Here is a 15157-nt window from a genome sequence, read left to right on the forward strand (position 1 = left end):
GCTTGCCGGGGTTGTGCCTCTGCTGCCTCCTGCCCTCCCCATGGCTGGGTAAACCCCAGTCCCAAGCCCCACCACAGCCCCTCTGCTGTGGCATCATGCCTGGGCAGACCTGCAGGTGCTGGGGGCCCCCAGATGCCCATCCCCCACACTGGCACCCTAACTGCCTGTCCGATGAGGCCCTATAATTCACCCCTCATGAAGACCCCCATCCTGTCCCCACCCACGAGGACACCCAGCACAGTGGCTGGGCTCAGCTGGGTGTTCCCAGTGTGTCCTTTGGCCCCTGGGGACAGGTCTGCATGCCAGTCTGAGAGGTGGCAGCAATGGCAGTGGGTGCCCAGGGCCAGCAGGGCAGGGAGCACCCCACTCCAGGGTGTTGTGCCACCCCAAAACACCACAGTGCAGCCACTGCATACACCAAAAACCCCTAACAGCCAGAAGAAATAAGATGCTGTGGCATGAAAGCAGTGGAAATCCCCATTGTGGCACAGCTGGGTCCCATCCTGGCCACCCCCAGCTCCCAGCGGCAGGGCCGGGGAGAGGGGATGCACGTGTGGGATATGGCTCAGATGCTGCCAGCATCTCTGGGGTCACACAGCCAGGGCACAAGGGAGTTCAGCAAGCGGGACGGGATGGGGGCAAGGGGGACTGGCTGCAGGCTCCCCATAGGGCATGGATTGGGAAGCAGGGGCAAGGAGCCGGGATGCTCCCTCCCTTCCTCCGAGCACAGCATCCCGCTGCCCCGGTGGGATAAACACCCACTTCCTGCCCTTAATCAGCTCCAGAGGGGCTGGGGGGGACAGGGGGGAGAAAAAAAATATCTCTGGAAAGAAAAACTCATTTCCTGCGACAGAAGAAAAAGATAAAGTCTGGGCTCATTAAAGTGAACTTTACTGGGGAGAGACGGGAAAGAGCCAAACACAATGTCCTTGAAATTTCCTCCGTGCGGCTCCGTCCACGAAAACAGGATAAAGCCGCTTCCGCTGTCTCTGCCGGAGGCGGGGAGTGGGGCTGGGGGTTCGGCTACAGGCTGTCGAGGTGGGAGCAGACCTGCTGGAAAACCTCCTCCACAGAGCCCTCGGCGTTGAGCTGGGTGCGGAGGGGTTAGCTGGGGGGCTCGCCCCAGAGGACGGCGCGACCGGAGCTCTTCCAGGGATGGATTTTGGCCATGGGCAGAGAGATCGCGACTGATTTAGGCAAAGGGGTGTGGGGACATCCTTGGAGGGGGTCAAGCCCACCCGAACAAGCCAGGATTGAGTTTTTTCTCCCTTCTCTCATCATCCCCATCCATCCCTTCCCCTCCCCTGGGACCACACGTGCCTCGAGCTGTGGGGCTGGAGGGGGCCGGCACCAGCCACATCCCTGCTTACCTGGCGGACGATGCCTCTGCTCTTGTAGAAGGCAATGACAGGCTCGGTGGCCTTGTAGTAGGTATCCAAACGCTTCTTGATGGTCTCCTCGTTGTCATCCACCCGCCCGCTGGTCTCGCCTCGCTTCAGCAGGCGTTTCACCATCGTCTCCTTCCCCGCATCCACATAGAGCAGCAGTGTGGGGGGGGCAATCTGTGGGCAGAGGGGACACAGTTGTCACCCTGCCAAACTGGCATGGGTCTGGCTTGGTTTGGGAAGATGGTGGTGGTGAGCATGGGGGTCACAGATGTTCCCACACCATCCTTTGCCTCCCTCTGCACAGGTCTGGGGGCCACTGGGACAGTGGAACAGATGAGGAGGAAGGCAGAGGGACACCACAACCAAGCCCTGGCACTCTGCCATCACCATTGTGCTGGCACCTTGGTCACCCTGTCAGCTTGAGGACACCCTGGAGAGAAGTCCGTCCCACCGCGCCCCAGGTGCAGGCTGTCCTCCAGATGGGGTGACCCACTGGCTGGCATGGGGACAGTTTAGCGCTTGTTGGGACAGATTCTTCACCGGGATGGGGAAGGCCGGGCTGCTGCTGGATGAAGCCCCTCTGTATGGACGGTAGGTGGCATGGCACAGCACGGCACGGTACGGCACGGCACCGCACCAGCCCTCACCTTCTTCTCAAACTCCTCTCCCTGCTTCACCTCGCGGGGGTAGCCATCGATGAGGAAGCCCTTGGACACGTCTGCTTTGGCCACCATGGCGTCCCGCAGCATGTCTAGCACTGTGTCCTGGGGAGGGGAGGACAGAGCTGCCAGGGCTGACACTGGACAACATGCCCCCACTCAGCACCCCCAAATCCCTGCTGCAAACTCCCCCCCAGGCAGCAGGGACAGAGGTGCCCCTGGGCCATGTGCCAGCTGTTACTATGGCGTCCCTACAGCCACCCTGCCTGCACGTCCTGCCGTGCACTGGCCAGTGGCCTGCATGGACTCACCAGGGGCACCAGCTCGCCCTTCTCCATGATGGCCTGGAGCTTCTTGCCCCGCTCTGAGCCTGAGCTGACCTCCGCCCGCAGCAGGTCCCCCGTGGAGAGGTGGGTGTAGCCATACTTCTGCACGATCTTCTCACACTGGGTCCCCTTCCCTGAGCCGGGGCCACCTGCAAGTCCCACAAGGGCCCCATGTGCCCCAAGCCATGGGTGAGGAGCTGGAGGGGTACGTGGAAGCGGCAGCACAGACCCACAGGAGTCCTCAGAGCCCGGTGAGATGGGGGCTGGTGTCCTCAGGCCCAGCACCAGATGGATGGTGAGAGGTGGTCCTGGGGTGGGCCGGGGGATGCCAAGTGCTTGGGGGTGACAAGGGCTGCTGGCAACTGGCACATGGGCACCACCACCTTGACGGCACCCAGAGCATCACTACCCCATCAGCACCCAGGACATCACTTTCCCATTGGCACCAGGGCATCACCACCTGCCTCAACAGCACCTGGACGTCACTGTCCCAGTAGCACCCAGGGTATCATGACCCTACCGGCACTCAGGACATCACTGCCTGATGGCACCCAGGGCATCACTGTCCCTTTGGCACCTGACCATCACCACCCCATCGGTACAGAGGACACCACCCCCGAGGTGTTTACTGTCACTTCACCCCAGGTCATGCTGCCATCCCGTGCCTGGCCAGAGGTGCCCTCTCTGTCCCAGGACACCCCTCTGCAGCCTTTAGGAGCCGGGCTGGAGCCATGGCCACCGCATCCTCAGCCTCCAGCCCCAGCTCCCCAGCCCTGGGCACTGGCTGCTCCTCGCAGCCCCCACCCCGCAGGGACAGGGAAAAGGGATGGGCTGTGGCCTTGACCCCACCAGCAACAGGACCCGCACACAGACTCACCCACCACGAAGATGATTTTGTGGTGCTTGAACTTCTCTGGAGGAGAGAAAAGGAAAAAATATAATTACCAAAAGCCAGAAAGCCCATCAAGGAGCAAGGTGTCTCTGGGGGGGTGCCACATTGGGGGAGGCATCCCCAGGGACTGAGGGGACTGATCCCAGAGACCTGGGGGGGAAGGGGAAGGCGGGGAGGGAAGCAGCCGTGTGTTCCCCTTGTCCTCATCACCTGGGCAGGTCGGGACGGACAGGCTGGACATGGCTGAGCACAAAGACCCCAGGTTGCCTCAGCCGTGGGGCTGGAATTCCACTGCCACGTGGTGTCCTGAGACGGTCACTGTCCATGGCTCCACTGCGGGTGGGGACCAGCCGCATCCACCCCTGTGGCCAGCTCGTCACCCCGGTGGGCTAATGGGGGCTGTGGCAGGCTTGGCTTGGCACAGCCACCTCAAGTGCCTGGCACAACCCCTGGCCATCCCTGAACCCCAGCATCGGCCCCTGGATGTGGTGGCCGATGCGCAGGTGGCACTAGCCACCCTGTCCCCTTGCCGAGCACCCAGGTGCAGGGCTCCCACCACCTGCAGGATCTGGCCCAGCCATGGTGCGGGGCGGTGCCAGGGTGCAGCGCCGTGTGGGGAGGCAGAGCTAAAAATAAAGTCGAGCCGCTCTGGGGCCACTTTCCCATCTCCTGATGACAGCCGGCTGAAATTTCAACTCCTGGCACCCGGCGATCCCTGGGGCTGGGGACAGGGCCAGGTGGCTGGCAGGGACTGAGGGTGTGTGGGGCATGTCGGGGGCTGGACGATGTGGGGGACAGACAGAGGGGAGGGAGGTAAGGAGGGGACGCAGGGGAGGGAAGGAAGGGGGATGGAGGAGAGGGATGCAAAGAGGATAGAGGGGATGAATGCAAGGGGGACAGGGGGATGCAGAGGGGACAGATGTAAGGGGAACCGAGGGGATGGGTGCAGGGGGATGGATGCGGAGTGGGACCAAGGGGCTGGATACGAAGGGGGCCAATGCAGGGGGAATGGATATAAAGGGGAGTGAGAGGGACAAAGGGATGGATGCAATGGGGATGAAGAGGATGGTCGCAAAGCTGACGGATCGGGGGGACGGATGCCAGGGGAACAGAGCACTCACCTGCTGACATGCTGCCGTGGTCGAGGCGCAGGAGCACTTCAGGCTGCCAGGGAAGAAGAGCAGGATGAGCTCAGCACATTGGGGACACACGGGTCCCCAAGACCCGTGTCTGGGGAGACAAGAGGACTCCCATCCCTGCCATGCTGGTGCCCAGCTCCATGGCCAAGCTGAGGGGGTGGGCACTAGCAGTGAGGGAAGACCCCGACCCCCAGCTTGGCCCTAAAATAGGGAGCTCAGGACCCCTGCTTCCGTGGCCATCACCTACCTACCTGGCTCCCGGCAGCCACCTGCGCATCCGGCTGCGGTGAGGGCTTCCCCATGCCGGGTGACGCATGGTGACGTTACCGGCTTCATCCCCTGCCATGACCACATCCCCGTGCCCGGGGTGCTGCCTGGCAGCCGGAAACCGGCTCAGGTTGACCAGTGTCACCAGGACACCGAGTAATGGAGGCAGCACCCCCCCAGCTCCCCGCAGGCTGTTCTTTTGGGGGGGTACCCTAAGGGGGGACTTGCAGCACCCCACGGCACCCCCATCCCCTCGGGGGGGCAGGGGGGTTGGCCACCCTGCCTGCCCGCACCCAGCCCTGCAGCGCCCGACCTGCTTGGCCGCAGTGCGTCACCCCAAACCGGCTGGACCGGGTGCTAGGACAGGGCATCCCGGGGCCACGCGCGCCCGCCGCCGGTTGTGTTACAGCAGGGAAAGGGCAGAGGCTAAGAATGGCCGGGCTGAAAGCAGCACCAGGTCACGTCCCACCTGCGCTGCAGGGCCAGAGCCCTGCGGTGGCCCCCGTGGGGGCTGGGAGGGTGCAGGACCCCGGGGGTCCCCAACTGTGGGGGGTGCTGAGCCCCAGGGCCTCTGGCACCAACCTTGGTGGGGTTGGGGGGCTGGGGGCAGCCCTAGCCCTCAGTGGGTGCTCAGGGCCTGACGCGGTGCTGGGCCCATGGGTGCAGGGTGAGGGTGACGTGGAGGTGCCTGGTCCCAAGGAGATGGGGTGGGGCTGCTGGCCAGAGGGGCCTGTGGCTCGGAGCTGGGGACAGTGTGGCCCAGGACTTCCCAACAACAGCCACTGCAGGATGCACCCCAGGGTGCTCCCATCGCACCCCACTGCCAGCTCCAACCCACCTCCTCCCCACCCATCCCATCAGCATCCAGCTCCCCGCTGGGACCCCAGGCCCAGGACTGGGCTGCTCCAGCACCCCTGCAACCCCCCAGCACCCCCTGAAACCCCCCCAGCACCCACACAATGGCTCCAGCACCCATGCAATGGCTTCAGCACCCATGCAATGGCTCCAGCACCCCTGAAAGACCCCCATCATCCCATGCAAGCCCCCCAGCACCACGTAATGGCTCCAACACCCCTAAAAGACCCCCAGCACCCCCTGCAAGCTCCCCAGTGCCCACACAATGGCTCCAGCACCCCCTACGATGCTTCCAGCACCCGTGCAAGTGCCTCAGCACCAACGCCTCCAGCACCCACGCAACCACTCCGGCACCCTGTGCAAGCCCCCCGGCATCCCCGGCAGCGTCCCCCCGCAGCCCCCCGCCGATGCCGCCCGCCCCGCCGGGGGCGGGGGTCGCTCAGGCAGCGCGGGCCCCCCCGTGAGCCCCCCCCCCGCCGGTGCCGCAGTGCCTCGGGCCGGGCCGGGGACGGCAGCGGGACCCCGGTGCGGGGGGACACTGACCTCTGTGCGCGGCCGGCGGCGCGGGCAGCCCCTGCTGGCCCACCCGCTATTTTTACCGCTATATATAGATCGCTGGCGCCGCGGTGCATGCCGGGAGCGGGGCCCGGCGGGCAGGGACGGGCAGCGGCGGGCAGGGACGGGCAGCGCGGGGCCGGGGGACCGTCCCCCGCAGCATCACCGGCCCTCCCAGCGCCCGCCCGGCTGGGTGCGTTTAACCCCTGCGCGGCCGAGGGGTGCGGAGCACCCCCCAACCCCCGTGCCTCAGTTTCCCCATCTGCGGGGGGAGCCCCCAACCGGCCGGGTCTGGGGTCCTGAGCCACTCTCCGCAGCCCCTCGGAGCTGCCCCCGTCCCGTCCCCCCTGTCCCCACCTCGGGGGTGCAGCGGCCGCACCCGCCTCCCTCCCTCTCTGTGGCTGCAGAGAGTCCGACCCCAGGGCAGCCGGTGCGGGGGACACGAGCTGGGGCAGCCTCAGCTGTCCCCCGCCCCAGGGCAGGCACCGGGGCGGGGGGGGGCGGCCCGCGGCTGGGGTCAGCGGCTGCCGGGCACAGGGCCCGCGGGACACACCGGTCCCCTGCCCCCCCCCCCCCCGGGATGGCACCCACTGCCCAGCCCCCAAAACCCAGCCCGCAGCCAGGGCCCAAGGCAACAGACCGCAGCAATATTTATTCCTGTACAAACCATTACAAAACACGGGCGCCCCCCGGCACCGAGCCCCCCAGAGCCCCAGCTGCGACGGGGACGGGCTGAGCCGGCGGGAAACTGAGGCACGGAGCCCAGCCACGGCTCAGCACCCAAACACGCCGCATGTAGCTCTTTTCCCCAAACCCCCTTCTCCACTGCTGAGAAATTAATAATGAAACACTCCCCTCAGCCGCAGGGTGCCAAGGGGCACTGCCACCCCCTCCGCTACGGGCCCACTTCTAAATAGTTTATAAGCGGTTAATGAATTATGAGGACCCAGCCACAGGCTGCTGCTGGCCCCGTCCCCTTTGTTACCACTAGTGAGCAGCCCCGCTCCCCCTTCAGCTGGGAAACCCAAATACAAACCCCAGGACCAGAAGTGGAGAGGAAAAACACAAAAAAAACTCCCACCCCCCCAAATCCCATCACTTGGTTAGAAAAGGTTTTGGCAGTGTGGGTGTGGGGCGCAGCGGTGCTGGGAGGGGCCGAGTGGTTTTGGGATGCTGGGGCACTGATGGGTGGCAGTGTCACCCCGCTGGGTCCCACCAAGAACCGCAGGGCTTTGTTGAGGGAAGGATGGCTGCAGACCAGGATCAGGGTGCTGGGTATGGCAGAGGGGAGCTGAGCCCCAGGAGAGGTCCCCCCACCCAGAGGCTTGGGGGAGGGAGTCTCTGTGGTGACCCCAAAAGTGATGCAACCCCAAATCAAGCCCAGGGGACCTGGCCCCCACCATGCACCCGCAGGGGGTGCAACGTGCCCAAACCAGGATAGGCAGGATCTCACCCCCATGCCTCCCACCCATGGAGAGGGGGATGCCCCAAACCCTGCGCTTCCCACCTGCCGCCCCCCAAAACCAGCTCAAAACCAAACACATCCCAGGCATGAGGAGCCACCGTGTGCAATGGCGGTGGTCCTGTGGGAGGCACCTGGTGGCCCCCCAGCACCTGGCTCCTGCTGCTCCCCACTCCCGGGGGATGCAGGGGAACCCCCATCCATCCCAGCCCCAGGGGTCTGCCCAGCTGTGGGGGGCAGCCCCTAGGGCCAGGTGGGGTGGGAGAAGGTGATGTTGTAGAGGCCAGCCCAGCTGGCGAAGACCCGCTTCTCGGTGATGAAGCGGTGGTGGTTGCCCTTGCGGCTCCGCTCGTTGTGGATGTAGGTGGTGCACTCGTCGGGGCCCTTCGGCTCGTAGTAGTGGTAGGGCAGGCGGCGTGGCGGGGGCCGGCGGCTGTGTGGGGGGGAAGCATGGGGTGGGCCCCATGGTGGGGTCAGGGAGCCAGGGTGGGGACTCGAGGGTTTCCTTACCCACAGTAGTTGGGTGGCACCATGCCATAGACGTGGACGGCATCACACAGCTCTACCGCGATCACCATGGTGAACCAGCCGGTGCTGAGCCACGAGCGTGACTTCTCCCTGGGAAGGGAAAATGAGGCGAGGGGTGGGGGGGGGAGATGGGGGCAAGGTGATGTGGATGACGGACATCCCCCCAGGGTCCCCAACCTGCCCCAGGGACCTCCAGCCCGGTGCTGCAGCCCCTCCCATGGAGCAGCCCCAAGAGCCAGCTCTGTCCCAGGGACCTGGAAAAAGGAGGGACACGGTGCTGAAGATGGCTCTGCGGTACCTGTCCTTCCCTGTCTCCCCCCGAAACAGGTCATCAAACTGCTTCATGCGGCTGGGGGAGACGACGTAGGCTGTCATGTTGGGGAAAGAGGTACTGACGCGCTGGATGATTTTCAGGAGGCTCTTTTGCATCTTGGCAGGTGGCCCCCAGAAGATGAAGATGGTCTCCGGGGTCTTGTTGACGAACTCCTGGGGCCGTTTGAGGACGCGGTACAGGCTGGAGTGGGCTACCACACGGAAGCTGGTCTTGTTGCCCACGTCAGCCTCGTAGCCAGTGGTGGGAGCGTCATTCATGCGGATGGTGCACTCAGCCCCATCGATGGCCGAGCCCAGGCGGGTGCCCAGGAGGTGGCTGGAGCTGGTGACAATGACGCACTGGTGGCAGCGGGCAGTCAGGGTCTGGTGATGACAAGCCACCGTGAGCAGGTGACTTTTGGTGTCACCATGACCGAGCAGGGAAAGATGGAGCTGAGACAGGGGACAAGGCATTGCTGTCCCCTGCAGAGCCACCATCCCACTGGAGAGGATGTCAAGCAGATGCCAGACCCTGTGCCTGCTGCCCTGGCCGGGCCCTGCCACCCAGCTCGTACCTTGTTCCCGCAGACGGGCAGGTACCCACTTTTCACCCCCCACTTCTTGAGGTCGGGGGGCTGGCGGGCTCTGCCCCGCAGGTGGCTGTAGGGGAAGACCTCGCTCCCGCTACCCGAGCTGTAGATGATCAGCAACATGATCAGGGCAAAGAGGACCCCCAGGGCGGCGGCGCGCTGGCTCTGCCGTGTTGGGAGAGAGTGTCAGTTACTGCCCCGACCCTGCAGGCGTCAGCATCCAGCCCTGCTCCCCACAGCAGCTCCAGCAGGATGCCCGTGCCCCAGGGAGATGCCCACTGTCCCAGGGGCGATGCCCCGGCACTCACCGTGCTGCCGCTCATGTCTTTGTGCTGGCCTCAGCGCACAGCGATCGCCGGCGTCCCGTGGACACCTGCAAGGCACATGGTCACCGCCACCCGCCCGTGCTCAGCTCCCATCCCTGGAGCAGCGGGGATATGGGATGGGATACGGGACAGGATACGGGACAGCCTGGCTCACTGTGCTGGAGCAAGCAGGGCCCCACAGGGCGGGCACCCAGCCGGCTCCCCGGCCCCCGTTTGAGGGGAGGATGGATGCCTGGTGCCATGTGGGCAAGGGGCATGCTGTGGGCAATGGCCGGGCAGGCTCTGCTGTGCAGGGAGCGGGACCCAGCCACAGCTCGTGCCGGGGAGATCCCGGTGTCGGGCCGAGCTCCAGGGAAGGATTATCCCCCGCCGGCAGGGCTGAAGCTGCTCAGCCCTGCAGGGTCAGGGAGGGTAAACCTGCTGCTCGTGCAGCCAAATCCCATTAAAACAGCCACGGCGGAGGCTCGGACCGGAGGGGGGGCACAAGGAGCCGAGACCGGCCTCACTCAGCTCACCCATGGGCTCCTGTCCAGCCGGAGCCGGCGGCCCCCCCAAGCCCGGGCCCGAGGCATGCGGGGGGCACTCTGGGCGCTCCCCCCCGGCGGGAGGACCCGCTCCCACCCCACTCGCCCGGGCTCGCAGCAATGGACTGACCCAATTTATTTGCTGAAGTCCTCATTAGTGACTCACGGCCGCTCCTGGACTGCTCGGAGCGATCGGGAATTAAACGAGAAATCGGAGCCTCTTTACTGATCGCCCAGGGGGGGGCAGGGATGGAAAATCACGCGGCAGGCGGGGTGCGGCCCCCGGGGGGGCCCCGGCGCTGCTGCCCGGGCCGGTGCCAGCCTGCCGTGCCGCGAGGCCCGGCGGGACACAGCGGGGGCAGCACCGGACACCTGCTCCGGCTGCCCCCGGCGCGGGCGCTCACCTGCGGCGGGCGGCGGGGGGGCGTCATCTCCTCCTGCGCTGCGGGGGCCGCCGGGCCCCTCCGGCGGGCGCGGCCATGGCGGGGCCCCGGGGTCACATCGCGGCTCTGCCAAGGAAGGGCTGGTCCGGACCCGCTCCCCCCCGCGCCCCGGGGTGCGCATCCCGCCGCACTCCGGCCCCGTTGGCAAACCCTCCCGCAGCCCGGGGAGGTAACAGCTACCCCAGCCCCCCGGTGCACACCTGCCCGCGCTCCTACGTGCGAGCCCCCCCGCACGCAACGCCCCCGCTCCCGGGCCGCACGGCCCCGCTCCGCAGACACCGGGCAGGCCGGGCCACGGCCGCCTCCAGGTGGGGAGGAACCGAACCCCCACCCCCCTTCCCCGTGCACCGGAGCCGCGGGGCGGGGGCCGCTCCTCCGCCCCCGCAGCGCCGTTCCGCCCCCTCCACCGGCTGAACGTCCCCCGGGAGAGGACACGCCGGGTGCACCGACCGCTCGGCTGAGCTCCGCTCCGCACTGCGCCGCGATGCTGCCGCTGCTCCTGCTGCTGCTGCCGCCGCCGCCCGGCCCGGGGCCGCCGCCGCGCGCGCACGGAGCCCCGGGAGCCGCGCGCCGCTCGGGGCCGGGTAGCGCCGCGGGGTCCTAGCGCCGCCCGCCCGGTGAGGGGGCCGGGGAGCGCCACCGGGTCCTAGCGCCGCCCTCCCAGCCCCGGGCCCCGACGGAGCAGACCGGGGCTGCCCCCGCCCCTGCGGCCTGGCACGTCCCACCCCGAGGTCACCGGGGCGGGGGGGGAGGGGGGGAGAAGAGCTGCACGTGGTGCCTGAGCCGCGGCCGGGCGCAGGGCCACATTGCTGGGATGCCGCGGCCTCCCCCACGCTGCCCGGGCAGCCCAGGGCCCCTCTCGGGGGCTGCCCGGGGCACGGAGTGGGCTCCGCGGTGGGCAGGGAGCGGCCCCCCGGCGGGTGGCTGTCCGAGCCCGGCCGCGCTGTGCCCTGTGCGGGGCTGCGGCAGCACCAGGCCAGGGGCTCCAGGGCTCCCCTGCACCCGCTCGCCAGCAGGAGCGTGTCCTGTTCCCGGCAGTGTCCCCAGGTCACCGACTGCTCTTCCTCACTTGACCCAGGGCTGGGCCTCAGCTGAAGTGGGAGCCAACGTGGCTCCCTCTGCCCCTCCAGACACCCCGAGGCCCCCTCAGACATGTGGCATCTGTAACAGGTTCCAAGAGTCGTTGTGGCAGCTCTGCGCAGTGTGTGGGAGCTGGCAGCCATCCTGCCCATGGCCCAGCAGAGCTGAGCCCTGTGAGACCCAGGACTACCCCACACCCAGCACAAAATCCATGCCAGGCCAGCACTTCTCCTGTGGAGAGGCAGCTGCTGGTTCCCAAATCCTGACTCCCAGCTTTTGGCACTGTCTTCCATGCTCAGGTTCAGCTTTACGCCCCCATCACCTCCTCCTCCTATTTATAGCCTGGCAGGGCAGTAGCACACCAGCAGCCCTGTGACCAGCTGCTGTCCTGTCTCCATGTCCCATAGCTGCAAGGGGCACAGAACGGCACACCACCCAGTTAAAAACGCTTTTAATGGCCATGTTTGCTTTGGTCTGAATCCAAGGGCACTTGTGACAAGGCAACTCAGAGCCCCCAGGGTGCACGTGGCCCCAGGCCTTCCCAGCTGGGGGGATACAGGGGCCCGAAGGGACCTGCCCAGGCATAGAGCAGCAGAAGGCAGCAGGATGGGGGACCCAGACCCATCTCCCTGCACCACATGCCCAGCGCTGGGTCTCGGGGCACAAGTGGGACAAGGACTGCAGTGGAGCTTCATCCTTGGGAGGGACACCAGCTCCTGGCCCTGGCAGGGCCGACTCTCCAGCCCTGTGTTGCGCTGGAACCCAGCAGCATCAATGTTTAATCCTGCATTAAATATTCATCCCAGTAGAGCAGGCAGAAGACCTTCATGGTTATCCTGGGTCCATCTGGGCAGGTGCTTGGAGCCAATGGGGTTCCGTGGGTCCTTGTGCAAGCTGTGCACTGATGTGGGGGAGTCCCAGCACCCACCGGCTGGGGGAACTGGCCCTGCTGCTGTGAAGATAGAGAGTCCCCCCTCCAGGGCTTGGCAAAAGGCTTTCAACGGCGGAACCAGCAGAGCCGAGACACATCAGCACATCGCTGCAGGACAAGAGCCGCGCTGCCGCCAGAGTCTCTGCTGCCTCACCCCGTGGTTGGTGCCCTACCCATCTGCCCAGGATGGGTGGGTGAAGATGATGTTCCTCCTCTTGGCCCAGCGGGAGAAGATGGTTTTCTCGGTGATGAAGCGGTGCCCAGCGCGCCGGGCTCTCTCATGCACCAGATACATCCTGCACTCGTCCAGCCTGCCCTTCTCGAAGTAGTGGTAGGGCACGCTTGAGTGGTTCTTCTCCCTGGTGGGAGGGGATAGGGTGGGTGTGGGGGTCGTGGGACAGCAGACCACCCCCTGCCCATCCCCACCGCCCCCCACGCACTTGCAGTAGCTGTCGCTGACCATGCCAAAGACGCAGATCTGCTCACACAGCTCCATGGCCAGGATCATGGTGAACCAGCCTGTGCTCAGGAAGGAGCCGGACTTCATCCTGCAAAGCACCGTGGCCACACTGGAGCAGGTGGCACCGTGCTGCCAGCCCAGCTGGGCTATGGGTGCGTGACAGGGGGGGCGATGCTACAGTGGGGGGGGCTGACAGAGGCTCCTTGAGAGCTGGTGGTACCTGTTCTTCCCTGTCTCGTTCTGGAAGACTTCGTCGCAATATGTCATCTTCTCCTCGGTCAGGGTATAGATCTGCAGGCTGGGGTACATCTCCATCACCTTCAGCAGCGCCTGGTAGGTCGAGCCCACCTTCTCCCGGTTCATCTTCTTCGCTGGCCCCCAGATGATGTAGAGGGTTTCCTGGGACTGCTGGAAGAAGTAGGGCTGGTTCCTCAGCAGCAGTGGGACACTGGTGTGCGACACCACCCGGACGGTGCTCCGTGCCCCCACGTCCTCCTCGTAGCCAGCGGTGGGGGCATGGTTCATGCGCAGGACACACTCCTGCCCATCGATGGCCTGTCCCAGGCGTGAGCCCAGCATCTGCCCCGAGCTGGAGACAACAGCGCAGCGGCGGCACAGCGCTCGCTCCAGTGGCTGTGGGGAGATGCAGAGTCAGCCATCGGGCCCCCCGCTTGCCTCCTGCAGCAGCCGGACACACTGCAGCCCCACCTGCCCTTCCCTAAGGAAGGGGAAACTGAGGCACGGGTGGGTCGAGCTGCCTCACCATCCCCACGCACCTTCCCATCGGGGACGCGCCTGTACCCCTGGAAGCTGAGGACAGTGGGTGCCACGGGGCTGCTCCGTGCCGCCGGGGCCCAGCAGCAGGGTCGCAGGCAGGCGTGGGAGCACAACAGGACGTACAGCACGGTGACCGCCGCCACGCACACCAGCGTGAGGAAGAGTCGGACCTGGAAGCAGAGCAGGGAGGTTTCCCCAGGCCTGGCCATGTGCCTGGTCCCGTGGTGCCACGCAGCACGAGGGCGTGGGTGCAGGGCGCTGGGGCACAGGGCGCTGGGGCACAGGGCGCTGGGTGCCGGTGCCTCGCTCCCAGCCGCAGCCAGCCATGTGGCCCCGGCGCATACGGCCCCGCTCCCCAGGCCGGGGCTCCGTGCTGCCCGCGGGGACCGGCAGCTGCCAGCCTCGCAGTCCCCCTGCTCGCTCTTTGGGTGAGTGGCCCCCCCGATGATGCCGGGATCCCGCTGGCCCCTCACCCCGCCCGTGCCCCCCGCCTCGTGGGTACTCACCAGCATCCTCATCCTTGGGGGACTGGCGGGTCGCCCGGCAGGGTCCGGGGGTCACCTCGTGGGTGGGGGCTCGCACCCTACGCACAGAGTGAGCTCAGCGGCGGCAGTGGGTGAGCGGGGGGAGGGGACCCCGGGGGTGGGGTTCCCCAGTGGGGCCCCCCCATCCCCAGCACCCCAATACCCAGGGTACCCCCGCGCCTTGTGCCGGCACCTCCCCCCGGCCCCCCTCCCGCCCCGGACATCCCGTCCCGCCGCGGGTGCCGCCCCCCCGGCAGGGCTCGGGGCCCGGGCAGGGGCGGTCCCCCCGGCCCCACTCACCGCGCCGGTGGCCCCCCCGGCGCCGCCGCTCCCTGGCCCCCAGGGCCGCCGCCGCCAGGTCCCGCATCCCGGCACCGGGCTGGGGCTGCGGGGCGGGGCGGAGCGGGCACTGCCGGGACCGGGACCGCCCCCTCCCGCCACGGCCTCGCCGAGGACGCGCCCGCAGCCCAGCACCTAGCCCGGGGCTCCGGGACCGGCGCACAGCACCGACGCCGGCACCTACCCCCGGCGCCCCGGAGATCCACCCCGGCACTCACACCCCCCACACCGCCGAGCAGCCGCCCCCTGTGCCCGGGACTGATCCCGGCACCCCTCCCCTGTGCCTCGGGGATCGACACCAGCACCCACCCTCTGTGCCCCAGGGACCTACCCCAGAACCCACTCCCTGTGCCCCAACACCCACCCAGGCATCCACCCCCTGTGCCCCAGGGACCAAACCCAGCACCCCCACCATCTTCCCATACCAAGCACCCCTCCCAGGTGCCCTGGCACCCATCCCATATGTCCTGGGAACCAGCTGTCCTGCCACTGGCCCCAGCACCCATCCTGCATGCCCTGGCACCCTCCCCAGCACCCATTTTTCTCTCCGCCTCCTGCTCTGCCCTCTCAAGCTTCCCACCAGCCTGAGGGTCCCTAGAAGGCCCCCCATCCCCAAGCTCCTTTCTCACCTCCGTGTGCCACTGTCTCCCAACCACCCTGCACAGCGGTAAGCTCTGGTGTGGTGGCAACAGCCCAGGGACAAAAATGACCCACAACGGCCCAGCAGTGGGGCCAGGGCGGGCAGGTGGGCCTCTTGGTATCCTGGTCCCCGTCTGCTGG

The 15157-nt window shown here is 66.9% G+C and overlaps 3 protein-coding genes across 8 annotated transcripts; all 3 read right to left on the reverse strand.

Moving 5' to 3' along the window:
- Positions 1-873: 873 nt before the first annotated feature.
- On the reverse strand, positions 874-6195 carry AK1 (adenylate kinase 1). 3 transcript variants are annotated; one of them, XM_037399951.1, is made up of 8 exons: positions 6070-6195; positions 4387-4429; positions 3476-3627; positions 3251-3286; positions 2359-2522; positions 2036-2152; positions 1371-1562; positions 874-1089 (listed from the first exon to the last, which is right to left on the reverse strand). In XM_037399951.1, exons 3-8 carry the CDS (start codon positions 3504-3506, stop codon positions 1024-1026), a joined length of 606 nt encoding a protein of 201 aa, XP_037255848.1. In that variant the 5' UTR covers positions 3507-3627; positions 4387-4429; positions 6070-6195; the 3' UTR covers positions 874-1023. The 3 variants fall into 3 exon arrangements, with proteins under 3 accessions (XP_037255848.1, XP_037255849.1, XP_037255846.1); XM_037399952.1 differs by lacking the exon at positions 3476-3627 and having other exon boundaries at positions 6070-6194; XM_037399949.1 differs by lacking the exons at positions 3476-3627; positions 6070-6195 and adding an exon at positions 4656-4844.
- Positions 6196-6707: 512 nt separating this feature from the next.
- Positions 6708-10940, reverse strand: ST6GALNAC6 (ST6 N-acetylgalactosaminide alpha-2,6-sialyltransferase 6). 2 transcript variants are annotated; one of them, XM_037399948.1, is made up of 8 exons: positions 10717-10940; positions 10228-10332; positions 9954-10002; positions 9282-9346; positions 8959-9138; positions 8370-8767; positions 8054-8161; positions 6708-7976 (listed from the first exon to the last, which is right to left on the reverse strand). In XM_037399948.1, the coding sequence occupies exons 4-8, from the start codon at positions 9294-9296 to the stop codon at positions 7787-7789; spliced, it is 891 nt and encodes a 296-aa protein (XP_037255845.1). In that variant the 5' UTR covers positions 9297-9346; positions 9954-10002; positions 10228-10332; positions 10717-10940; the 3' UTR covers positions 6708-7786. The 2 variants fall into 2 exon arrangements, with proteins under 2 accessions (XP_037255845.1, XP_037255844.1); XM_037399947.1 differs by lacking the exon at positions 9954-10002 and having other exon boundaries at positions 10717-10939.
- Positions 10941-11780: 840 nt separating this feature from the next.
- ST6GALNAC4 (ST6 N-acetylgalactosaminide alpha-2,6-sialyltransferase 4) lies at positions 11781-15130 on the reverse strand. Of its 3 annotated transcripts, none has more exons than XM_037399946.1 (6): positions 15007-15130; positions 14021-14097; positions 13514-13684; positions 12958-13370; positions 12718-12825; positions 11781-12636 (listed from the first exon to the last, which is right to left on the reverse strand). In XM_037399946.1, the coding sequence occupies exons 2-6, from the start codon at positions 14030-14032 to the stop codon at positions 12447-12449; spliced, it is 894 nt and encodes a 297-aa protein (XP_037255843.1). In that variant the 5' UTR covers positions 14033-14097; positions 15007-15130; the 3' UTR covers positions 11781-12446. The 3 variants fall into 3 exon arrangements, with proteins under 3 accessions (XP_037255843.1, XP_037255841.1, XP_037255842.1); XM_037399944.1 differs by lacking the exon at positions 15007-15130 and adding an exon at positions 14339-14401; XM_037399945.1 differs by lacking the exon at positions 15007-15130 and having other exon boundaries at positions 14021-14208.
- Between the last annotated feature and the right edge of the window lie 27 nt (positions 15131-15157).

Source organism: Falco rusticolus, chromosome 9, assembly GCF_015220075.1.
Source record: "Falco rusticolus isolate bFalRus1 chromosome 9, bFalRus1.pri, whole genome shotgun sequence".
In the NCBI taxonomy this organism is placed as follows: domain Eukaryota; kingdom Metazoa; phylum Chordata; class Aves; order Falconiformes; family Falconidae; genus Falco; species Falco rusticolus.

Bases quoted from the DNA above. Each gene is read 5' to 3' on its own strand.
- ST6GALNAC6 (XM_037399948.1), bottom strand. The intron at 8,768-8,958 runs GTACGAGCTGGG...TGTCATCACCAG, and splicing joins TGCCCGTCTGCGGGAACAAG to ACCCTGACTGCCCGCTGCCA. The intron at 7,977-8,053 runs GTAAGGAAACCC...CCCCCCACACAG, and splicing joins GTGCCACCCAACTACTGTGG to CCGCCGGCCCCCGCCACGCC.
- AK1 (XM_037399949.1), bottom strand. From the start codon at position 4,706: ATGGGGAAGCCCTCACCGCAGCCGGATGCGCAGGTGGCTGCCGGGAGC. The intron at 2,523-3,250 runs GTGAGTCTGTGT...TGGGACTTGCAG, and splicing joins CAAAATCATCTTCGTGGTGG to GTGGCCCCGGCTCAGGGAAG. The intron at 1,563-2,035 runs GTGAGGGCTGGT...CTCTGCCCACAG, and splicing joins GAGAGGAGTTTGAGAAGAAG to ATTGCCCCCCCCACACTGCT.
- ST6GALNAC4 (XM_037399946.1), bottom strand. The intron at 13,371-13,513 runs GTGCGTGGGGAT...ATCTCCCCACAG, and splicing joins GGCGCGTCCCCGATGGGAAG to CCACTGGAGCGAGCGCTGTG. The intron at 12,637-12,717 runs GTGCGTGGGGGG...CCCTCCCACCAG, and splicing joins GTCAGCGACAGCTACTGCAA to GGAGAAGAACCACTCAAGCG.